Source organism: Ambystoma mexicanum, chromosome 11 (assembly GCF_040938575.1).
Source record: "Ambystoma mexicanum isolate Mex_15411 chromosome 11, UKY_AmexF1_1, whole genome shotgun sequence".
NCBI lineage: Eukaryota > Metazoa > Chordata > Amphibia > Caudata > Ambystomatidae > Ambystoma > Ambystoma mexicanum.
Genome location: NC_090934.1, coordinates 701911855 through 701933992, shown reverse-complemented (window position 1 = coordinate 701933992; position 22138 = coordinate 701911855). Strand labels below are relative to the sequence as shown.

Here is a 22138-nt window from a genome sequence, read left to right as displayed (position 1 = left end):
TGGTTTCTTCCCTGGCAGTGCAACGACCTTCATCTTTCCTCCACGTAGAGATCTTCTCTTCCTCTGGACGACGCCGCGACTTGCACCGGCTGCCAGGAACAACTGCCCCCGCTGGAGGATCCTTTCCACATAAGGTACCGTGTTTCACCTGGCTTCCCTTGCAACCGACTGTACGGGGTAGATTTAGCCCCCGGCTTTCGACCCTGGGTTAGCCTGGAACACCCTGGCTAAACTTTTCTGAAACCTAACTAAAACCTTTCTGAACTCCCTGCAAGACTTTTTAAGCCAGTTGCCATTGTGTGATCTTGGGTGCATTTGTGCCCTGCTCTCTCCAAGAGTGGGCCCGGCCTATGGACTTTGGCTCACAAGTAACTTTTGACTTTCCTGCCTTGCTTAAGAGTTCCTAAGTATTAGTGTGGTGTATTTTGCTACATTCTGCTTTTTTCCCTCCCTTTTTCGTTAACCTATTGGAGTGCCATCTATAGTTAAGCGCTCACCTCTGTCTGGAAATAAGTGGTGTTAACTAAGACTTGTCTGATAAGGAAGAAGGGATGTATATATAATAATAGTAACTGCGTTTAGAGTGATTTACCATAATAGTGCTGGAGTGTTTCAATAAGTGTGTTTTTTTAAAATAAATAATTATATACCTTGATACCAAAGCTCTGGTCAGTGTTTGCTTGTGCTATTGTATCTGAGTGCCTATTGTGTATACTTTGCATACTGCCTAACTCTTCTTGAGGGAAGTCTGACTGCTCAGCCACAGCTACCAGGTAAATCTGGGTGGTACAGACTGCTACCAAGTGGGTTTACTGCCAACACCTGTAGTCCTAAATCTTTTGCAGTGGTCCCCAAGGGAACTGCACAGGTTTCTGCCTAACAACAGTCCAGTCTGTGGCAAGCAAGACTTTTTGACCTAACAAATGGACAAGACCACAATGAGGACCACACTTTTGGAAACAGCGAAATCACTGCGTCTTAAGAGATGGCTTCAGCACTCTGCCTCAGCCCTATCTGGAAATAACGCTGATGTGAGAGAGCCTCAGGCAAATAATAGTCCAGCATGTGCAGCTTTACAGCAAACTGGCCATGCCAAGAGGACTTCATGGAGAGAACGCCTTTAGTGATCTGTGTGCATCTAATAGCACGAAAGTAATGTCCAAGCTACCCAACAAGGAATTGAATTTAGAGACTAACTTTCTCCCCACTGCTACTAATAACAACGCCATGCAAGACGATCTGGATCCGAATGTGGTGATTTTTGTTCCACCTCATCAGAACCAAGAGGCTCTTCTGCCTGAGAGAAATACAGAAACTAGTGAGACTCTGAGGGCCCCGCTGACCTCCTTGCTACAACCAGTGACAGATAGCTCAGCGAAAGATTTGTTTTCTATCTTTCAGAAATGTCAATCTGCGACAGCAAAAAGAGTCTCCTTTCCAAAAGTCATAAAACAAAATAAATCAGAAAATCTTCCAAACACTACTAAGCCTAGATCAAATGGTCCAAGGGCTTTTTTGCATAACCTTAAACTGCCGGCTACTCGAGAACAAATTACAGCCCCTAAAATAAGGAGTGCAACTGATGAGACTATAGATATTCAGTCGGATTCTGTGACTCATGACATGGAGACCCTGACTGATGAAGAGCTGATTAACAGAAAGGCCTTACTGGAGCTTTCAGTGTACATGACAGATGATGAATTAGTAGGGAACGCTGATGTCAGTCTAAACCGTGACATCTCATGCGAGGACATCTCAGATACCGAACCGTCATCCTCTTTACTAGAGAACACAAGTGCCATTACAATAAGTCTGTCTCAGGATATCCTTGAGGCCTCTCGGGGAACACTGTTTATGACTGTGGAACAGAAATCAGTGCTGTCACAGATGACGCAAAGTAAAGAGCCTTTAGACAAGGAGATTTACTGCTCACAACCAAAGATGCATGTCACTTCCCTAAGTTTGAATATCGGAGAAGCCAATCTGTGCCACATACATTAATGATAGAGAGACTTGTGAAATCATCAGATGGGCTGAAACTTAATCGAGCAAACGTGTTGTGTGCCTATTTTACATTCAATCGAGTCAAAGGATATTTGCAATTTGTAGACGAATCCAGATCAGACTGGTTTATACTTCACGTACCATCAAAGAGAATTTTCTCTGAGATACTGGCCCAAAGTGATGCCTTTCTACCGTTGGGATTTGATTTAGCGTTCACAAGCTTTGGAGCAACTGAGAGGTGCTTGAAGACTGAAGCATAGGAATGTGTGAATATAACGAAGCAAGCTTCTTGTGATGCAACAGTCTTGAACAACGGCCATCGTAACCTACAACCTAAGAGAGAAGTGAGGCAGGGTGCCGACGGCCAACAGATGTTGATCAACTTTGACCCTAAAGATGCTTATGCGAGAAGACAAGTGACAAAGCAGCGAGGATTTGAAGGCCCTTTGCACCAAACTATTCCTGCTTGTACAACACAGTTCCCCCCACGAGGGATTCAACATCAGTAGCCACCAAAATGTGTTGGTACATCCTCATAGAATCTCTGTTCTTGGAATACGAGAGGATTCGTCCAACTATTTGCCGAAGGAAATCTAGAATTGCGCAGCTATGACATCATCTGCCTGCAGAAGACGTGGCTTACGACTACCTAGTATTTTGGAACCCAGCGACCCTAGGATCCACTGGTCGGCCTTCAGCTGGACTGCTGACTCTTGTAATGTCTGGTGTCAATTTCCAAATTGAGGAACACTTAACACTCAATCCATTCACCCAGATTACCATTATCTCTGTATTAGCGGATCAAGAGGAACCCACGAAAGTCCTAGCTATACGCAACTTATACTGGAATCCAGCGGGGTGAATGATAATATATTAATTGACACCTTACTTAGGGTCATTGATGACCTACAGTTCCAATATCCCTCTCTCAATCTCATCATATGTGGCAATCTGAATATTCATTTATTCAAGAGGCCGGGAATCCTGATATCTGATCAAAATCTATCATTGAAGGCCAAATTGTGGACGCAAGAACTAAAGGCTCATTCTATCTTGCTGCTGAACAGCCAGATGAAGGGCGACATGCCCCCGGTGTCAACTTGGCATAGAGGCAAGTCACAAGCATATCTGCACTATATCTTCACTTCAGTATTTTCGGCACCGCTAAGAGTGACCATAGTATGCTGTCTTTGACATGGAAAACTCTGCAAGAGAGAAGACAGCTGCTCATCATGCCGGTGCTACTCTTGAACAATGGAAATAATAACTGCGAATCATACCAGATAATGTCTTAATGCTTACCACCAAATTTCTAAACAGTTCACAAACTGGAATTGAGTACCTTGACTATGATTGGCTCCTCACTCCTTTTAGATCTGTGTTCTAAAGACCGATAAAAACTGATTATACTTATAATCATGCGTACCAGGGAGCTGATGGAAAAAAGAAAACAAAAACGTTTAGCTCTAAGGAAATTGAAGTTTCTGCCTCCAGATGAACGTCTGATGCAACAAAAAAAGATCAAACAAAGATTTAAGAAGTGGCTGCTAATGTCAAGAGCTCTTCACAACCAATGGGATGCTGAATGTATGCTGTTAGCACTGACAAATCGTAACACCCAAACTCTATGGTTACTACTGAATGGCTATAACAACCAGACGGCATGTCTAATCGTAGATGTCTCAGAAACAAGTTGGATCACCCATTTTACAACACTATTTTCAAAGCCTCCTAAGGCTGAGGACCGACCTGACACTTGTCGCAAAATGCAAATTGAGGGGGACGATCCGTACGAACAAACGGTGTGCTCTATATGGGACCTCAAGTGGGACAGTGATGAGATTTTGTTGCAAATAAAACTAAACACCTCACGTGCACCAGGCCCTAATGGCCTTTCCAACATGAGTCTTAAAATCAATCCGGAGGCCTGGGACGATTTTTGCCGATCTCTCTTTGAAGTGATCCTAAAAACCAAACATATTCCTGATACGTGGAAAAATGCAATTCTGATCCCAATTTACAAACAAGGTGACAGAGCGATACCCACGAATTACAGGCCAATAGCTTTATTGGATACTTTGGGGAGACTGTTTGCAACAATGTTACTCCGGCGGCTTACTAGCTGGATGGTAATGACCAACAGAAGGGACCCACGACAGACGGGTTTTGTCAAGGGTGTAGGGACAAATGTTAACCTGTTAATACTGAACATACTAAAGCTGGAAGAAATACCAAATAAGACTAAGCTTTCTGCAGTATTTATAGACCTGAAACAGGGATTAAACTCTGTACACCGAGACATCCTGTGGAAAAAACTGCAGACGTAGAATTGTCCTCCTAATATGCTAGACGCTATTCGTGCATTGTATACTAATACCTCAATACAAGTGAGATTATCTGCTGGGGGAGCCATAACAAAGAAAATTGACACCTGGAGAGCTTGAAACAAGGCTGTCCCCTTGTGGCAACCCTGTTCAATCTCTGTATTTCAGATTTGGAATTAGCTCAGGAAAGAATTAGAGCATACCATCCGAAATTGAATGGCAAGGCCGTCCCTTGGCTAATCTATGCGGACGATCTGGTCCTGCTGGACAAAACCCAGATTGGACTCCAGACAAAAACTAGATCGACTAGCTGAATATGTGAAATCTAACAACCTTGCGTTAAATACAACTAAGTCACAAACCATGATTTTCGCAGCTAAGCAAGGAGCCAGAAGACAAGACCTCTCCATCTTTTTACAGTCGATTAAGCTTATTCAAGTCCACTCATACAAATATCTAGGATTATGGCTCAACTCGATTATTAGTGAGCAGGATTGGGAAACAGTGCTAAGAGCGAAAGTGGACTATCTAGCGTACCAAGGCCTTATTCTTCGTAAAAAGTATGGCAAATTTTCAATGCGCCCACTTCTAAACTTCTATCGACAAAAAGTGGTACCAACCTTATTCTATGGAGCAGAATCTACTTTAAATCTATCATGGCATATTTGGGATCGGCTTGAAGGCTGTTTTTGGAGGAAAGTGCTCTCATTGCCACTCGCGTTTCCAGTAATAAAAATAAGATACAAAGCTGCTTTACAATCAATGCACTCCATTGTCCTATGGAAATCGTTGGACCTGTGTCGTCAAACACTAGTTGATGACAGCACACAACCTATCGATATCTTGAGAACAAAATTGAACAATGGCTATGCCTTTCTATTGAGTAAATGGAAACAAAACTGTACTGATTGGATTGCGGCCTTGAATGCCTCTATCGACACCTTGAAATGCAATCCCCTTGCAATTAAGAAGAAAATACAGAGATATGATTGGATTGAGACCCAAGACTTAAAAGCACTGTATAAACTTTCTATAAATTGCTCCATCGAGGCACGCAGGTTAAATCAACTCCCAGTTTACCATCAGCTGTTCCCCTGTCCAAAATTGTGTAATATGTTCCTGCGCGTTAGGCTGAATTTGCTGCCAACTCGTGAGGTCCCGGGGCATACTAAACAACTGAGAGATTTACCTAATACCTGCCGCTTCTGTAAAAATAGTCTTCAGCTGGAATCCTTGTACCATGTTGTAATGGTTTGCGAAGCTTTGACAGTTACGATAGACAAATACTGCAAGCTCTTACCCCGGACTGCCATCCCATTAGCTTTGGAGGAAAGATGCCTCTGCTTATACTTGGAGAAGAAAAGACCGTAATTTTTGCAGTTCTACAGTTTGGACTGAAATTTCCATTTTAAAAGTATTCAAGTGAACTTTTGGCTTGTTACTGGTCTCTTCTTGTATGAGCTTCGGATGTTCTGTTTTTCCATTGTTGTTTTGCTTTCCAAGTTTAAATTTGACCCTGGAAGGGCTATGGAATAATGATAAAGTTTGTAATAAACAAATTCATTTAATAAAAATGTAAGTTATTTTACCATTTCAAGAGAGAGGAGAAACCACTAATCAGGATACCAAGGTATCTCCTAAAATCTCCTAATGCACAGTGGAGAGGACAATTTCGATTAAATTTAAATTCAACTAATGAAGTTCTCTGTGCTCGATTTAGGATTGGTAGAAACCTCAGAAATTGTAGATTTTGCAACTGTTTAAATTTGTGGGAAACCTTGGACCATATGCTGGTACATTGTCCAAGTTTAACTAAAGGTAGACAACTGCATTTTGATTGCTTTTTGTCAAACTACAAGAACAATGCTCCGGAAGACTGAGGGTCTAAACTCTTGAATGGCTTACAAATAAGCTTTGAATTGGCCAGGATTAGAATTTTTCTGTGGTATTTTATAAAGAGTATTAACTTTTACTATGGATATTGTCAAAGATTTATGTGTAAGGATTATGAGAAAGTCTTGGTTTTAGATTAAAATGTATCACATTTTACTCAATGTTTGTACTAATTGTGATGTGATTTGGTGTTTTTTATTGAAATATAAATTGTGTTATGAATTTTAAAATATTGTGATTGTGTGAAAGATTTGAATTCAAGCCAAACACTTACATAAAGAAAATGCTGGTTTTATTTTAAGAAGAACGAGGACTACCTTATCAATCAATAGGGCACTGATATGTCCTCTCAGTGCCATACAATTTCTGTACATGCTATGCTTGTTTTCTTTAATAACATTTCTTAATTAGAATTTTCAAGTCATGAGAACAACCATAAGGGAATAACCTCAAGGGGCAAACCAGAATAAATCGGAAGAAAGAGGAGAATGATGCAAAATCAACAAACAAGCAGATGGTCCCTCAAAGAATGAAATGGGCTACACAACTACACTGCTACACACCCATTTAGGTATGTGTCACCAATATGTATTAAGCATACCGGTTGACGCAAGTGAAGTCTAAGCTGAATGTTGCATGCGAGTGGCTGAGTACATTTTAATATAGCGAGTATACTAGGTTCCAGCATGAGTTTAGGACAAAGCGGGGAAGGCACTGGACTGGATGATGACCAGATCCCGATATAGGAAGCCTATTACCCGTATAGATGATCCGGGGGAAAATACTTCCTCTGACCCAGAGCAAATCAACAATTCATTTATGGGGTATTATCAGGCCCTATACGATGATAGAGGCACGGTCCCTAAGGCAACCATTGCAGAATTCCTAGAGAGGGTTGAGTTGCCATGCTTGTCGCGTGTCAACAGCCAGCAGCTGGACGAGCCCATTAAGGAGCAAGAGATAAGGTGGGTGATATTGTGTCTGGGGAAAGGCAAGGCCCCTGGACCCAATTGCCTATCCGTCGAGTTCTATAGCGCATTTATAGAGCTTCTTCTGACCCACCTATCAGAGATGTATAGTGAAGGGTAGGAGAAGGGTCATCTACTACCCACTCGCACCAGGGCCCAGATCATACTCTTGTCGAAACTGGGCAAGTCGGAAACTCAATATGGGTCTTAAAGGCCACTCTCCCTCATATACATTGATGTTAAAACCATTAGTTAAATCCTGGCTGGGAGATTAGTGTGGATAGTGCAGAAATTGGTTGCCGAAGGCCAGGAAGGCTTCATTCCTGGGAGGAACACAACCCTGAGTCTGTGTAGGCTGTTTCTGGTGCTCAACAGAGTGAACGCAGTCCCGGGCCATTATGCTTTAGCGAGTTTGGATGCCGAAAAAGCATTGGACTCAGTGCAGTGGGGGTTTATGATGGCGACGCTGCAGCAGTTTGGGTTTGGGCCTGGGATATGCAAATGGGTTTCTCTGCTGTATAATGGACCGGTGGCAAGAATACAGACCAATGATATTATCTCTGTCCCAATTAACATCCGCAGAGGCACTTGGCAGGGGTGCCCCCTTTACCCCCTGCGGTCTGCTCTAACAATGGAGCCACTGGCATGGAACGTCAGGAAGGAATTTGCAGATGGGGGATATTGGCGGCAGGCATGCAACACACTATTTCGATTTCGTAGTAGGCTGATGATATTTTGTTATATATAACGAATCCAGGTAGCACTGTCCCAAGACTGCTCAGTTTGATAGAGTGCTTCAGCCAGGCGTTCAGCTTGAGAATCAACTGGAACAAGTCACTTCTGTACCCACTGTGTCAGATGAACAGGTCCAGATGGACTTCCCCTGAAGGTCACCACCAAGTTATTTAAATATTTGGGGGTTATGGTTAATGTTGATATGGGGGTGGTCTTGAAAGAGAACCTATGGGATCTTCTTCCACAGCTCGACAACCTTGTCGCTAATTGGTCTAACTTGCGGGTAGAATCACTGCAGCCAAAATGGTGATTCTGTCGCTTCCAACTGCTGTACCCACAGAGTTTTAAGAGACTTAATTCAATTTTATTGAAATTGCTGGAGAGGGTGGAGGGGGGAAGCCACCTAGGGTTGCTCTTGCGAAGCTGAAGCTGCCAGTGGAGGACAGCAGGCTGGGGGCACCAGATTCTGGAGTTATTACTATGCAGCACAACTGCAGCATGTGGTGAGCTGGTGGAGGGATGAGGAGTTGGACATGCCCTCACTAAAAGGTCCAAGTGCTGACAGGAGAGTGCAAGCTGTGAAATGTGCTGTGGCGGGATGCAGCGTCTGCTGCAAAGCTGCCACTACCAGTCAGAACAATGCATGAGATATGGGCCAAACTGAGCTTGCGTGCTGGTGACAAACAGGTGATGGCGTATGAGATCCCGCTTTGGGGCAGTCGAATATTCTAGCGGCTGCTCGACAGCAGCAGTTGCAGGAGTTGGGACAAGAAGGGCTGTAGGATGGTGGGAGATTTGTTTGACAGATGTAAAGTGCTGCTGTTTTAGGACTTCTATGCAGGGTGGAAAATAGGGAGTTTTCCGTTCTTGGCCTATGCGGCAACTATGGCAGCAGTCAGAGTGGCCTGGGAGGGTTTCCAGATATGCCGCCAAGCACCCAGTTGTGTCAACAACTAATGGATTATTAGATTGCAGGAAGAGTCTCTTGGTCCTGTACAAGGCTCTTTGTGTGCAGAGCGACCCCAGTTTTGGGAGAGTAAGAGACAAAGGGAACCGGATTTAAATGTAATAGATGACTATGTGGAGGCAGGTGTGTCTGCATGTAAAGGAAGTTTTGATGAAGGTTGAAGCTGATACAGTACAAGTATGTGCACAGAGTGTACCTATTGTCGCCGGTGCGCATCAGCAAGTTTGCTTCGGGCGACACTGTGGTTTGCACCAGTTGCGCCTCCCAGGCAGTTGCCTTTCTGCATATGGTATGGGAGTGCCCTCCAATAAACGCAGTCTAGCAGAAGATATTGTCCCAGTTTAGTGAGTTGCCAGACTGGGAACTGGAGTATAGCCCTCTGGTGTGTATTCAGGGCAAACTCCTGAGACGTAAGGGGGGAGGAAGTTACCAGGAAATGTGGTGCCCTAAGGCTGATCCTATACAAGAGGCGGAATGCAATGCAATGGAAGAATGTTAATCCTCAGGCGTATGCCGACTGGCAGCAGGACTTGTTGAAACGGACGACTGCTGAGAGAGATTTGCACATACCAAGGGCAATAAGAGCACTCGAAGTGGGAGGAATTTCTGATCCAACTTCAATACCCTGCTGACCTGCACCCACCATGAATCTGTAACTTGAGCAAGGAGGTCGAGATGAGAGTTAGGCACCTCAGGGTTGAGGTGTATGGTATGTTTATAGGGCTACAGATGGTGCTGTTTTGTAGGGTGATAGATCAACCCCTGGATGGACCTGAGGAGGACAATCTGGGATGAACTGTGAGAACTGCCCGGCACCCATGCAATTAAGCTGTGATTACTTTGCATTGGCTATGTCTGTATGAACTGGAATAAATTCGCCGGTTACTGTTTTAATTATTTATCTTTGTTTGTTATTACCAATTAATTGAAATAAAACAATATAATAAAAAATGGGAAAAAAATAAAGCAAGCCATAAAAGGAACATGGTATCGTCAAGAACAGTGTCTATTTCTACCACTATGAAAAGAGCCAATTAGGAGTTATTATGTGTGGAAACTAACACGATGTAGGGATGCTATTAGGCTGTTGGAGTGAGTTGGTTAACGCAACATTAACTCATAGATAACGCTCTGATTGATGATCAAATGCTTTCTATGAATGAGTTATTTAGTTTATCATTTGCTTAATTTTGTTACTTTTAAAGATGATACGACCATTTGTTTGTATTTTGCACTGAAACATGTCTCGGCTTGAGCGATGGTGCCAAAATATTGTAAATGATTCGAAAAAACATGCATGAAAATAACGAAAATTTGATTTTTTTTTTAAAGCTAAGTACTTAAAATGGATGGAAAGGAACAAAAAAGAAACTCAAATCCTTTTTAAACAAAAAAAAACCACAACAGATCTTGGGGGATCTAGCATCAGCAGTTTGGCAAAATGCATGTATGTTATGCTCTGTGTGCATGCTAAGTTGCTATGCTATGTTTGTTATGTTCTGTAATGCTTGATAAGAAATGTAATTTAATGCATGCCATATTAAGCCATTTTATGTTATGCTAAGCTTGAGTGTTATGCTATGTCATGTTATGAATTGTTATACTATTATGTTATTTCATGCTATGCTGTGCTATATGATAATTCCCTTAATACAGCTTGCTTGCCTGCCAATACAAATATCCCACTGGCGGTTATTCCTGGCTAAGAGAGTGAGTAGTGGGTACTTACTCTACTTTCTTCTTGAAATTACCAAAGCCAAGCACATTTCCTTTTATCTTAGTTGAGCTGTCATGAAGCTTGTGGGAGAGGCTGAAGGAAATAGGAGGGGTCCCACATTGGGCCGTTTATTGGCACTGACTGGCAACCATCCCATGTCTAAGCGCTGTATATTCTTCCAGTGAGGAGAACCACATCTTAGCTTTAGCCAATAACCTCCACTTTCACTTGAGGGACACGGCACAACCAATCATTGAACATACTGCTATTCGCTTTACCTCCCCAGACCCTGATGAAGTAACCCACCAGCCAATCAATTGACTAATCAGCATGAGCCCAAACATTCCACATTGACAATATCCTCAAGGCAGGCAAGAGCTTATAAGTGGCTGAAAGGCAGCACACCTGTGCATGCGGACATGTGAGACCCTAAACGTAATAGCTAAGGAATCCCTCCAATCTACCCTCATCGGCAACATCCTTGGCTGAGCCATTGTCAACATTTGATGGAGAATCGTAACTAAGACACCACCAAAGCTGAATGTTAAAAGGCAATGGACAATCAGTTACCGTGGAATCATGGTCCTTAAAGACCTCTCTTGCTTCTTCATAATTGCACATTTCTTCATAGCATTCTCTTTCAAGATTTCCTTTAACAAACATCTCAAAATCAAATTTGTTGTACAGCAGACCGCGTCCGAGGAACATGTTGGCATCCTCATCACCTGTGAACACTGAAATGAAAATGGAAGCACACACATTCTGTTAGATGAGCCTGAGGATGATGTGCTTAAACAAAGAAAATGATCCAAAACATCAGATGAAATGATCTCAACACACAGATATAATTGCATAATGTAAAACCTATTTTATTTTGCTCAGGTGCATTAGAACAAAAGCACCTGCATTCCAGTCTATGTTTTATACAGGGCATAATATAAACATGTTAGTGTTTCTACGTGCCCCTGGTTTTGGCACAGTAGGGAAGATGGTCATAGAGAGATAAAGTTATTTGCCCAAAAATCAAGCAATTTGGTCTAGTAGCGCAAACAGGATTAGAAAAACATGTTCTACTTCCACATCAGATATAATCACATCTTCAATGGTCATCGTCTGACCTTCAGTCTCTGAGCAAAGCACAATCAGTGAGATTGGCTCCATTGTGAAATCGTTTGGCAGACAAAACGGCAGAAATTCTGGGTGCTGTCTCGAATATTTATTCTTTAAAAAATGCACATTACTGTGGATGGCGTTCCATTCTGAACTTGAAACGTCACTGAAACAATTACAAGTGTAGCCCAACTTCATTCATTTTGAATTTACTTCTCTATTTGTAACATTGTAATGCGCTCCTTTTTTGCTTTTTGCAGTACTGTTTAGTTATGTCTTAAATTCACACATGCTCTTTTCATTTGGTGGCTGGTATTAAATGTATGGAGCCAGACAACTTGCAAGTGATCATGTTCAGTCTCTGGGATTCCAGCAACCTCGTGAACAAAGCGGGTCAAATAATGCGAGTCTATAGGCGACTGAGGCTATTGTCCACATCTGTATGTGAATCCAGAGGATGGCACTTGTGTAGAAATGTCATGGGTAAGGTTTAACTTCGAAAATGTGAAGTGGAGATTAACAGTCATAACTTGGGACACAAAGGTCAGTTTTGATGCGACTACTCATGGCATATTATCAAATAATTAATATTATTGAAATAGAAAGATGACAAACTAAAGCTGATGGAACTTAAGTGATATTTACTGAAGTGTAAAATGTGTCTGTCCTAATGCTAAATGTATGCTTCAGCTTTGAAAGTCAAATATCATACGAAATGTATGCCTAAACGACATGTTTCCAGGTAAATTTAGCATAATGGGGGGGGCGTGGCTTGGAGCCGACTCGAGCAGCATGGCTCCGTGAAAGCTCCTGGCTGAGCCCATCATGCGAACCTATATTTATGAACTGGAGCCCCCGTTAAGACTTGAAAACCCCCTTATGGGGTTACTAAAGGACGCTGCATGCTACACTTATGGACCGGGAGCGCCGACTAGCACCTACGCCCTAATATCCCCGGCGGGATCTTTGGCCTCAGCCTGCAGCAGCGGAGGAAAGATGGCGTGCATCAAGTCCTGGAGCTCTGCACTCCGCGAGCAGAGGCAGAGCCGCGACCATATCAATGGTCTGATCGCCTAGCCCCACCTTAACAAGCACAATACAGCACTGAAAATTAAGGACCTGCCGATCAACATGAGGCGCGCACCATAATCCTACAGCAACCTCCAGTAGCCACCCCAGCACCTGCGGAAGAGCCTGGTCGCCACTGTCCGTCACCAGCTGGAGTCACCCGGCACTAAAGTGTTGGGGACGGCTTGCGTGCATCAGCCCGCGCCCCAGAGGCTCTCGGCACCAGCAAGGTGGGAGATATCCGGCATCCCAACTCCCACAGAGCGGGACCCAGAGCAGGAACGAGCAGCAGTGACATGCAGCCAACAGAGGTACCAACTGGTGCGGACCCGTGCTCCAACCATTCCCCCCTCTTACGGGAGCCCACAACGGCCTCCAGAGTACCATGTGTAATCCGAGAGTTGGTGCGCTCTCAAATAAATAAATCAACCCCCTGACCCACGCTGACGCACAGATGCACATGGGAACCGACAACGACCCCCGGTGCACTACATACCGACCGAGAGTCGGTGCGCTCTCCTGCAGGCAAAGCAATCTTCTCAGGCTGGAGCAGACAGGGGGAGCAGGAGGCGTCTAATAACCCTGAAGCCGGGCGATCAAGATCACCCAGAGCTGGCTCCCTGCAACAGTTAGATATTGCAATCACATGTTCGCCCGCAGAAGTACCAGGGACTCCAAGTACAGCAGCTAGTCCACCTGGAGCCATCCCTACAGCTGCCAAGGAGCATACACTCCCACACACCCTCCGGAGACCCCGATCCGAAAGGGGATACACGGCTGTGGAAAGCCCCCAAATCCGCATCCACCCGCACCCCATCATCTCCACGCAAAACGCAAAAGCTCCTATAACATTTATTATATCCTAGATTCAATCACGAGCATACCATTTACAGAGTACTCACCAATAGCTGGGCTTGTCTGTGCGGATCTGGGACTATGAACTGGTAAGGAGTGTGAGGATGACTATGAGAACCCCCCTGAATCCCCTCTTCCCCCTCAACGACTAAAGAGTCAAAAAGGGGAGAGTAGACTCAGGGAAACCCTCTGGGGAATAAAACCCTGTTGGATCCGGAAGGACGTCTACTTCAGGAGTGGCAGTCAGTAATGGGTATTCCTTCGGGAGTTATTAGGAATATCTTCTAGCAGAGTAAAAATAAAAGAAGGAAAAAAGAGTTAAACAAAGGAAGAAAGAAGAGAGTTTAAAGGAATAGGAAGATTCAAGTATTTATACCATTCGAGAGGAATTGAATTTAGAAGCGGTGTCTCTCCTCGGGAAGGTGATGTCTCGAGTAACAACGCTAAATAAATAAATAAATAAGGATAGTAAAGTACAGGAAGCAGAATTTAGAAAAGGAAATGAAAGCCACTGGTAAGTACCTTGGAAGGTGGACGATACGGATTTCTCTGCTTGAAGATTAAGTTAATAGATGAACCCTGCGTTCGCCCGTAAACAGTATCGCTATCAGACTGTGAATCAGAATCAAGATATCAGAAGAGTTGTACAACAAAGAAATGGGACTGGAAGTTGTGAATCTAAACGCTCTTCTACCCACCAGGTTCGTTATCTGACTTTGAAAAGGAAAGTAAACTTGCGAGCGATTCGAGAGTCTATATTTGCAGACAGAAAGAAACAGACTTCAACGAGGAGTGAAATGGGTCTCGGCAATTTGGTCCGAGGGTTGGGATAATCTGTAATAAAGGACATAGGCTAGGAGTTATAACAAAGAGGAATGGGAAGTACAGTAAAATAAGCAAAGCCTAGATTGACGAACTTACGTAGGGCTGATGTGAGAGAGTAGCAACGCGTCCGCGTGTTGTAAAGGAGGGTTGATATTCTGTGCACTGCAGAAGGGGCGGAGCCATCCTGTCCTCAGAGGATGGAAAGACTGTACCGTAGCAACAGACGCATGTCGCCATCTTGGGAGTAAAGATGGACGACACACGCCTGCGAGACCATCAGTGCCACAGGGACCATCTGTACCTGGGAAATGTCACAGCTCCAGGGGTCTAATTCTGGGACTCTCCCACCATCAAGCTAAGCTAAGCACCACCCGTGTGCCGAGGGTGAAAAGGAGAAGCACTCCCCCAGCTGCAAGTGAGTAGGCTGGAGGCACAGCAAAAGGAGTGAAATGCAATAAGGCATTCAGCAGGGGGAGGTGGCGAAAGCACACAGCGGAATCGGGGTGCCTACATCAGCAGAGGGTATCAGGGACCCAGCTGCCTCGCCCTACCCGTATAGCGGCAGGGGTCCATCCCGAGGCCTGGCTCAGGAGCGAAGAGTCCTCACCACCACACGCAGCTGTCGAGTCTACCGCAGAAGCCATGGCAAAGTAACAAAACAATCCAACATCGCAGTCCTAATGAGCAATTCTACCCAGGAGAAAATGAAGAAAAACTATCAAGTACAGGGACTCACCACTAAGGTAACCAACACTCCAGAGGTGTCCGAGTCAGCCCAATCCGCGACTAAATCAGACCTCAAAAACCTGCTGTCAGCCATTACAAAGGAGATCCTGAAAGGAACAGATGAGGTCACAAAGAAGATCTCAGCGCTGGGCATGAGGATGGAAGAAGTTGGAAAAAAGGCACTGGAGATGTGGAAGACAACTTGTGCGATAAGGCTTTCGAGCTGGAACAGGGCCTGGACCACATCGCGGAAAATCGCTCCAGGAGGAATAACATCCGCCTCCGAGGAATCCCTACAACAATTACCGACTCAGAGCTGAAAGGCTTTACAAAGGATCTGTTTAGATTTATTCTAACTCTACCGCACAGCTCCTCCCTGGAGATAGACCGAGTTCATCGAACAGCCCGAGACAAGCATCCTCATCACCTCCGGATGTTCTAGCGTGGATTCACTTCTTCAAAATGAAAGAAGAAATAATGAGGGAGGCTAGAACAACTAAACAGATCATCTTCAGAGGCGCAACCATCCGCTATACCAAGACCTACCCAGCACTACCCTACGGAAGCAGAACCTCACGGAATGGCTACAGGATCGGAAAATCCAATACCACTGGAGCTTCCCAACAGCCCTGAATTTCACGTGGGTAGGTGCCCGAAGGCAAATCCGCTAACTGCAAAAGAAGCAGAGAAATTCATGGGAGCAGGGGCAGAAAGTGGAGACTCCGAATCAGAAGCACCTGCCCAAGATCAATCAAAGAAGCCCTCTGCCGGCACCTGGTCCCGAGTCAATAGGAGGCAAAGGCTCCAAGGCCCCCGGAAAACCACCAAAGCAGACTGAGTCGGAATAATGTCAGCTATTCGCAGGACAGGTACACCCCTCTATGAGGTTCCCTTTCACAGACTCTCTGTAGGAGCGTCACTCACACAGTCATTAGAAGGGCATGCAAGTAAGGGGGAGTCCTCGAGTATCCAGGGGAAGCGCTACCTATACACCTAAATAAGGATACCATTGTGTGATCAGAACAGAACATGCAGGTCCATTTCGGTGTCGATTATACTTCCTGCTGTCCCGTTGATGGCGTATGGGCCCCATTGGCCTCAACAGGTTTAATGATGGGGCTCAGCTGGCTACCCCTTTGGGTGAGGCTGGTCTCACACCTAGAAGTTTGTGCGGGGGAAGGGACGGGGAGGGGGAGGAGTTGGGGTTTGGGGTAGGATGTACAATCCGTGCCCCCCGAAAATCCTATCATTGTGCATCTCAGACATATACAGACAGGACACACGCACACTCTCATAGGAGGGCAACCCAAGACATTAACATAGAGCCCAGTATTAAGGCGCCCATAGCTAAATCCACTCAGGAGCCCCATTGGGTCGGATGATGAAAGAGACATTCGCATTCTCACGTGGAACATACAAGGCCTCAACTTTCCAGGGAAGCGCAAATCGGTCGAAAGCAGACTTAACGGTCTGGCAGGTGATATAGTAATTCTCCAAGAGACACATTTATTAGCTGCGGATGAGCAGCGCATTAGATTCAAGCGGTTCAAAAAGGCCTACTTCTTCACCTCGGGGGAGAAAAAGCAGGGGGTAGCGATCCTACTTAGTGATAACTTCCCACTCACGGAACCCACAGTAAAAAGGGACCCCGAAGGCAGGTACCTCGTACTAAAGGGATACATATCGGAGCAACCAATCACTATAGTTGGGATCTACTGCCCAAACGCTGGCCAAGATAAATTCTTGCTGGATCTTATCCCAATACTATTGACATTTACAACAGGACACCTCCTCATCGGTGGAGACTTTAACATGGTTCCCGACCCACTAACAGACAAAACCCTCCCTCCACCCAATGGCGATTTTACACGGGCCCTAACTCTCGCTAAACTCCTAAACCGAAATAGTAGACGCTAGGAGGTTAGCAAACATGGGGACCTGGGATTACACCTTGTATTCTAACGCACATGAAGGCCACTCACGGATTGATCTACTCCTGATCACAGGGGCCCTGTTCCCCTGTCTGGGGAAAATAGAAATCCACACCCAGATGATTTATGACCATGCCCCACTATCAGCAGACCTATCAATCAGAGGGTCGCCAACACCTAACCTCCACCCCCCACGAGATACTGGAAGCTTAATGACTCCATCTTACCAGACAAAACAATTAAGCAGAGGTGAGGGAAACGCTGACCAACTATTTCAGAGAAAACACAACTCTCGACACATCTACTGGAACAATTTAGGAGGACATGAAGCCGGTGGTGAGGGGAACACTCATAAGCACAGCCGCTGAACAATATCAGATCTCTAAGATTCAAGCAAACACTCTAGAGCTAAAAGTCTCAGCACTGGAGAAGGAGCTAAAGACCCCCCATACGAGGAAGGCAGAGAGGGAATTGAGAAAAGCAAAAATAACCTTAGAAATCCACTTGGCGGACCACTCAGCTTAAACCCTAGCATACACAGAACAGTTTTATTATAACAAAAGCAACAAGGCAAACCGCATTCTAACTAGCTTATAAATTGCAACGGGTACATAAAAGGAACAACATAGCGTGCCTCCTCAGGGAAGATGGCAAACCCTGATGCTCTAACACGGATAAGATAGAAGCCTTACTAGCCCACCATAGAGCAATCATGACAGGCCCGCCACCCCAACCGGGGAATCAACCCCAAAGCTTACAGTATTTATAGTATTATATAGCGCCCAATACCAAACCCCAGCTCAAGTCCTTAGAAGCCCCAATATCGGTGGAGGAGGTGTCCGACAGCATCAAATCCCTGGAAAACACCGCCCCGGGCCCAGATGGACTAACAGCAAAATTGTATAAAACATACGCACAAATCCTAGCCCCACAGCTTGCACTTGTATTCAATTCATTCTTGGAAACCAGGAAGGTGATGAAATCAATGGCGGAATCGCTTACTATATTAGTTCATTAACCAGGGAAAGACCCTGAGCAGGTGGCCTCATATAGACCAATAACGCTTATGAACTTGGATGGGAAGATCTACTCTAAAGCCCTAGCATCCAGACTGGGGAATATTCTACCAAACATGAAAGATAGGGACCAGGCGGGGTTCATTCCGGGGAGGGGAACGCATGATAATATCAGAAGAACACTGGACCTCATTGAAAGTCCCAACCGGCGGGGGGAGAAACTATTGGTCATCTCCCTAGATGCTCACAAGGCGTTCGACCTCGTGGCCTGGGAATATGTTAGGCTCACACTTACACATATGGGACTTGGACACAGTTTTACGAAGTGGTTAGTGGCGAACTAACAGTTCCTGACCACTCAGCTGCAGGTGAACGGAATGAGATCGGAGAGTATAACTATAAATAGGGGCAAACATCAGGGCTGCCCGTTATCTCCCACGGTGTTTGCGTTATCCATGGAACCTTTTGCTGGAAGGGTCCGACAAAACATGGACATACAGGGGCTCACAGTAGGGGAAAGGGAATATAAAGCAGCATTATATGCTGACAATGTTCTTCTAACAATAACCCACCCGGGCACATCCCTTGCATCCTTATTGGAGGAGCTTGACGCATTTGGAGAAGCCTCTGGATTCAGGGTAAATTATGACAAATCCTCTGCATTAGCGATCAATCTAACAAAGAAATGTCATGCCTGCGCCATGGGCGCATTCATTGGCGATCAATATGGACTAATTATTATTCATTTATCTGCAGAGAACTCATGGATCAACCGTTGTTCACTTTTTGGACCATGTTTCCCATTTGCGATAATTTGGTGCTTTTCTATTTTTCCCAACAAACTACACTTACCACAATGCACTTGGCTAGAACTATCTATTCCTGGCCATTCCTATTTGTCATCATCAGAACTACAATCCCCAGAAGCCCTAGAGATCAGCTCTGCTTCCACCAGCTCAGGAACAGAAAGGGAGTAGGCAGATTGTATGCAGGTTTTCTGATCCAGGTGCAACCAATTAGCCTGCCTCTGTGCTGGGCAGGGCGGTATAAAAGCTGCTGCCTGCAGGGGCTCAGTCTCTTGCATTAGAGTCCTTTTGGCACCTTTTTGCTTCGAGCTTCGGATCTTGTATGCGGTTCCTCCTTACTCCGGCTTTGGATCCAGTGCCGTGCCGGGCTCTCTGCTTTGCAGCCGATCACGCTCTGCTGCTTTCCAGCCTCCAGTGCTCTGCCGGCCTCTCTACATTGCAGCCGATCACGCTCTGCTGCTTTCCAGCTTCCTCCAGTGCCCTGCCGGGCTCTCTACATTGCAGCCGATCACGCTCTGCTGCTTTCCAGCCTCCGCCTTTGCCCTTCCGGGCATCTGCCTTGCAGCCGATCACGCTCCGCTGCTACCTTCCGCATTAGTCTTCCAGGCTCCTGCTTTGCAGCCGATCACACTCTGCTGCTTCCCAGCCTCCGACTCTGCCCTTCTGGGCTTCTGCCTTGCAGTCGATCACGTTCAGCTGCTACCTTCCGCCATTGTCTTCCAGGCTCCTGCCTTGCAGCCGATCACGCTCCGCTGCCTTCAACCTACAGCCTTCGTCCGCTGGGCTTCCAGCCTAGTAGTCCTCTACAGTCCTTTGCAGCCTTCTACAGTCAGCGGCCCTGTTCCTCTGGGTTTACTCCTTGCTGCCGGTACTTCTGGCTCCTTGCTGCGCAGCCTGCTTCTCTCTGCTGCCAACAGCCCTTGTACTCAGGGCTTCCTACCTTGCAGCCGATCACGCTCCGCTGCTTGCTACCTACAGCCTTTGTCCGCTGGGTTCTCAGCCTAGCAGCCCTCTTCAGTACTCTGCAGCCTTCTACAGTTAGCGGTCCTGCTCCCCTGGGCTCACTCCTTGCTGCCGGTCCTTCTGGGCTCCTTGCCGTTCAGCCTGCTTCACTCCGCTGCCCTAAGCCCTTTCCCTCTGGGCTCCCTTCCTTACAGCCCTGCTCCTTTGGGCCTGCTCATTGCTTTCCTGCTCTTCTGAGCTCTCAACCTTGTACCCTACCGTCCTCTGCTATCCACAACAGTTTACCTACATTATTTACTTTCAGTTATTGCAGTCTCCCTGTTTCCTGACTGCTGCTCCCTTGCTATCTTGTTTTTCACCCCTCTATTCTTTATTCCAATCCAATCCTGTTATACGACTTTTCCTTCATTTCCTTCTGCTAGTTTGCTATCGACTTCCTTTTTCCTGGATTTGTCTGTTAGTGTCTTCTCTTGTTCTGTTTGTAGACCTCTTGTAAAGAGCTTGTCTGTTGGTTTCCGTCAGGCAACCTCTGCCCTTTCCCTTGTCTCGTTTCTGTGTTACAGACACCCATAGCTGTTGTTCCAAGCCATGAGCAATCAGCGTGGGCCTCTGTTATAGCAAACTGTGCAGAAGGCTAGAGTTTTCCTAAGGTCCGTGGAATACTCTTTTCCTATATCTGCATACACCACTGGAGGGAATCCATTCTGTTGTACCTTATTTCCTTGCTACACTTGCTTACTCTTCGTTCTCAGTACTTTCAGCTGTGTGTGTACTTATCTGTCCAACTTATTTCGGCACAACCACCCAAAACCCTTCCTGGGTGTCCTGTGCCACTCTTTACAGAGTGCCATCCGTGACAAGAAACAAAAGGAAGAGCTCAACTCCAGACACCCCATCCCGTGGGCAGATACAGCAATAGGATACTTGGGGGTCCATATTCCCAAAAAGCACACTTAGGTCTATCAGAGCAACTTCCCGCAATTGTTTAAGGACCTGCAGAGGGATTTACACCACTGGGGTAGACAGGAGATCTCATGGCTGGGCAGAATAGCAGCGATAAAAATGAACCTTAATCCTAGATGAATCTACCAGTGCCTAGCACTCCCGACACACAATCCAGAGAATGAACTAAATGCCCTACAGAAAACCATATTAAAATGTATCTGGTGAGGGAAAAAAAACCTTTATAGCAAAGAGAATGATGACCAGGGGCCAAAACTCAGGGGGACTGGGAGCCCCAGACGTGTCCAGATATAAGCGAGCAGCGCAACTATCCCACGCATTCACATGGACACGAACCTCAGATCCACCATACTGGAAGCAGATAGAGGAAGCATGGTGCAAATCCCCTCTAGCCGACCTCGCACACATCCGGGCTCCGAAGACCCAGCCAAACTCTGGTCCTCTTACAGCAACCCACAATAAAGTAGCAAATTGGAAAGCAGCAGCTCGGAAATGGGGATGCACAGGGACTCTGGGCCCTCTCACACCATTAAGGGACAATCCTGAGTTTTCTACCGGTCTTCACCCTCAGAGTTTTTCGACCTGGCAAGACTGGGGCCCCCGGAAGATCTCAGACTTCCTAGAGGGGGGTAACCTACTCACATTTGAAGGCTGCAAGACAAAATTCAAAATCGCAGAAGGGGAAAGATTAAGATACTCTCAGATCCGTCACTGGCTATCGCAGAGGATTATTCAGGAAAAGGGCTCCAGGGACCTTACAGCACTGCAATTAACATTAACATCCACTCCTTCCAGAGGGAAAATCTCTACTATATCTCGACTTTTGGACAAGTCAGACCCCACCACTAAAGAAAAATATATGGCCAACTGGGAGAAAGTTAACAAGGGGGGTCCTGGGAGTCCCTCTGACAGACATTAGTCCTGGTTACGAGAGACTTACCCAGAGTCTTTAGCTCACTATCTTTCACAGAGAAGAAATGATATGTTTGGGATATTTCTTCTCTGTGAAAGATAGTGAGCTAAAGACTCTGGGTAAGTCTCTCGTAACCAGGACTAATGTCTGGCAGAGGGACTCCCAGGACCCCCTTGTTAATTTGCAACTGGGAGAAAGACCAGGGACGAACAATAGACATTGAAGCCTGGGACAAGATTTGGGCAAGAATGCACAAAAGCACCCAATGTGTCACCAACAGAGAGGGCGGGTATAAGGTTTGTTACAGATACTACGTCACCCCAGTACAACTACATAAATCCAACCCAAACATTC

The 22138-nt window shown here is 45.7% G+C and overlaps 1 protein-coding gene across 1 annotated transcript in view; it reads right to left on the bottom strand.

The window, feature by feature from the left end:
- PRRG4 (proline rich and Gla domain 4) overlaps nt 1-22138 on the bottom strand; it is a 588682-nt gene that overhangs the window by 304487 nt on the left and 262057 nt on the right. Inside the window, exon 3 of the mRNA XM_069623571.1 lies at nt 11179-11342. Within this exon, the coding sequence (XP_069479672.1) occupies nt 11179-11342 (164 nt within the window). The remainder of the gene's footprint in view (nt 1-11178; nt 11343-22138) is intronic.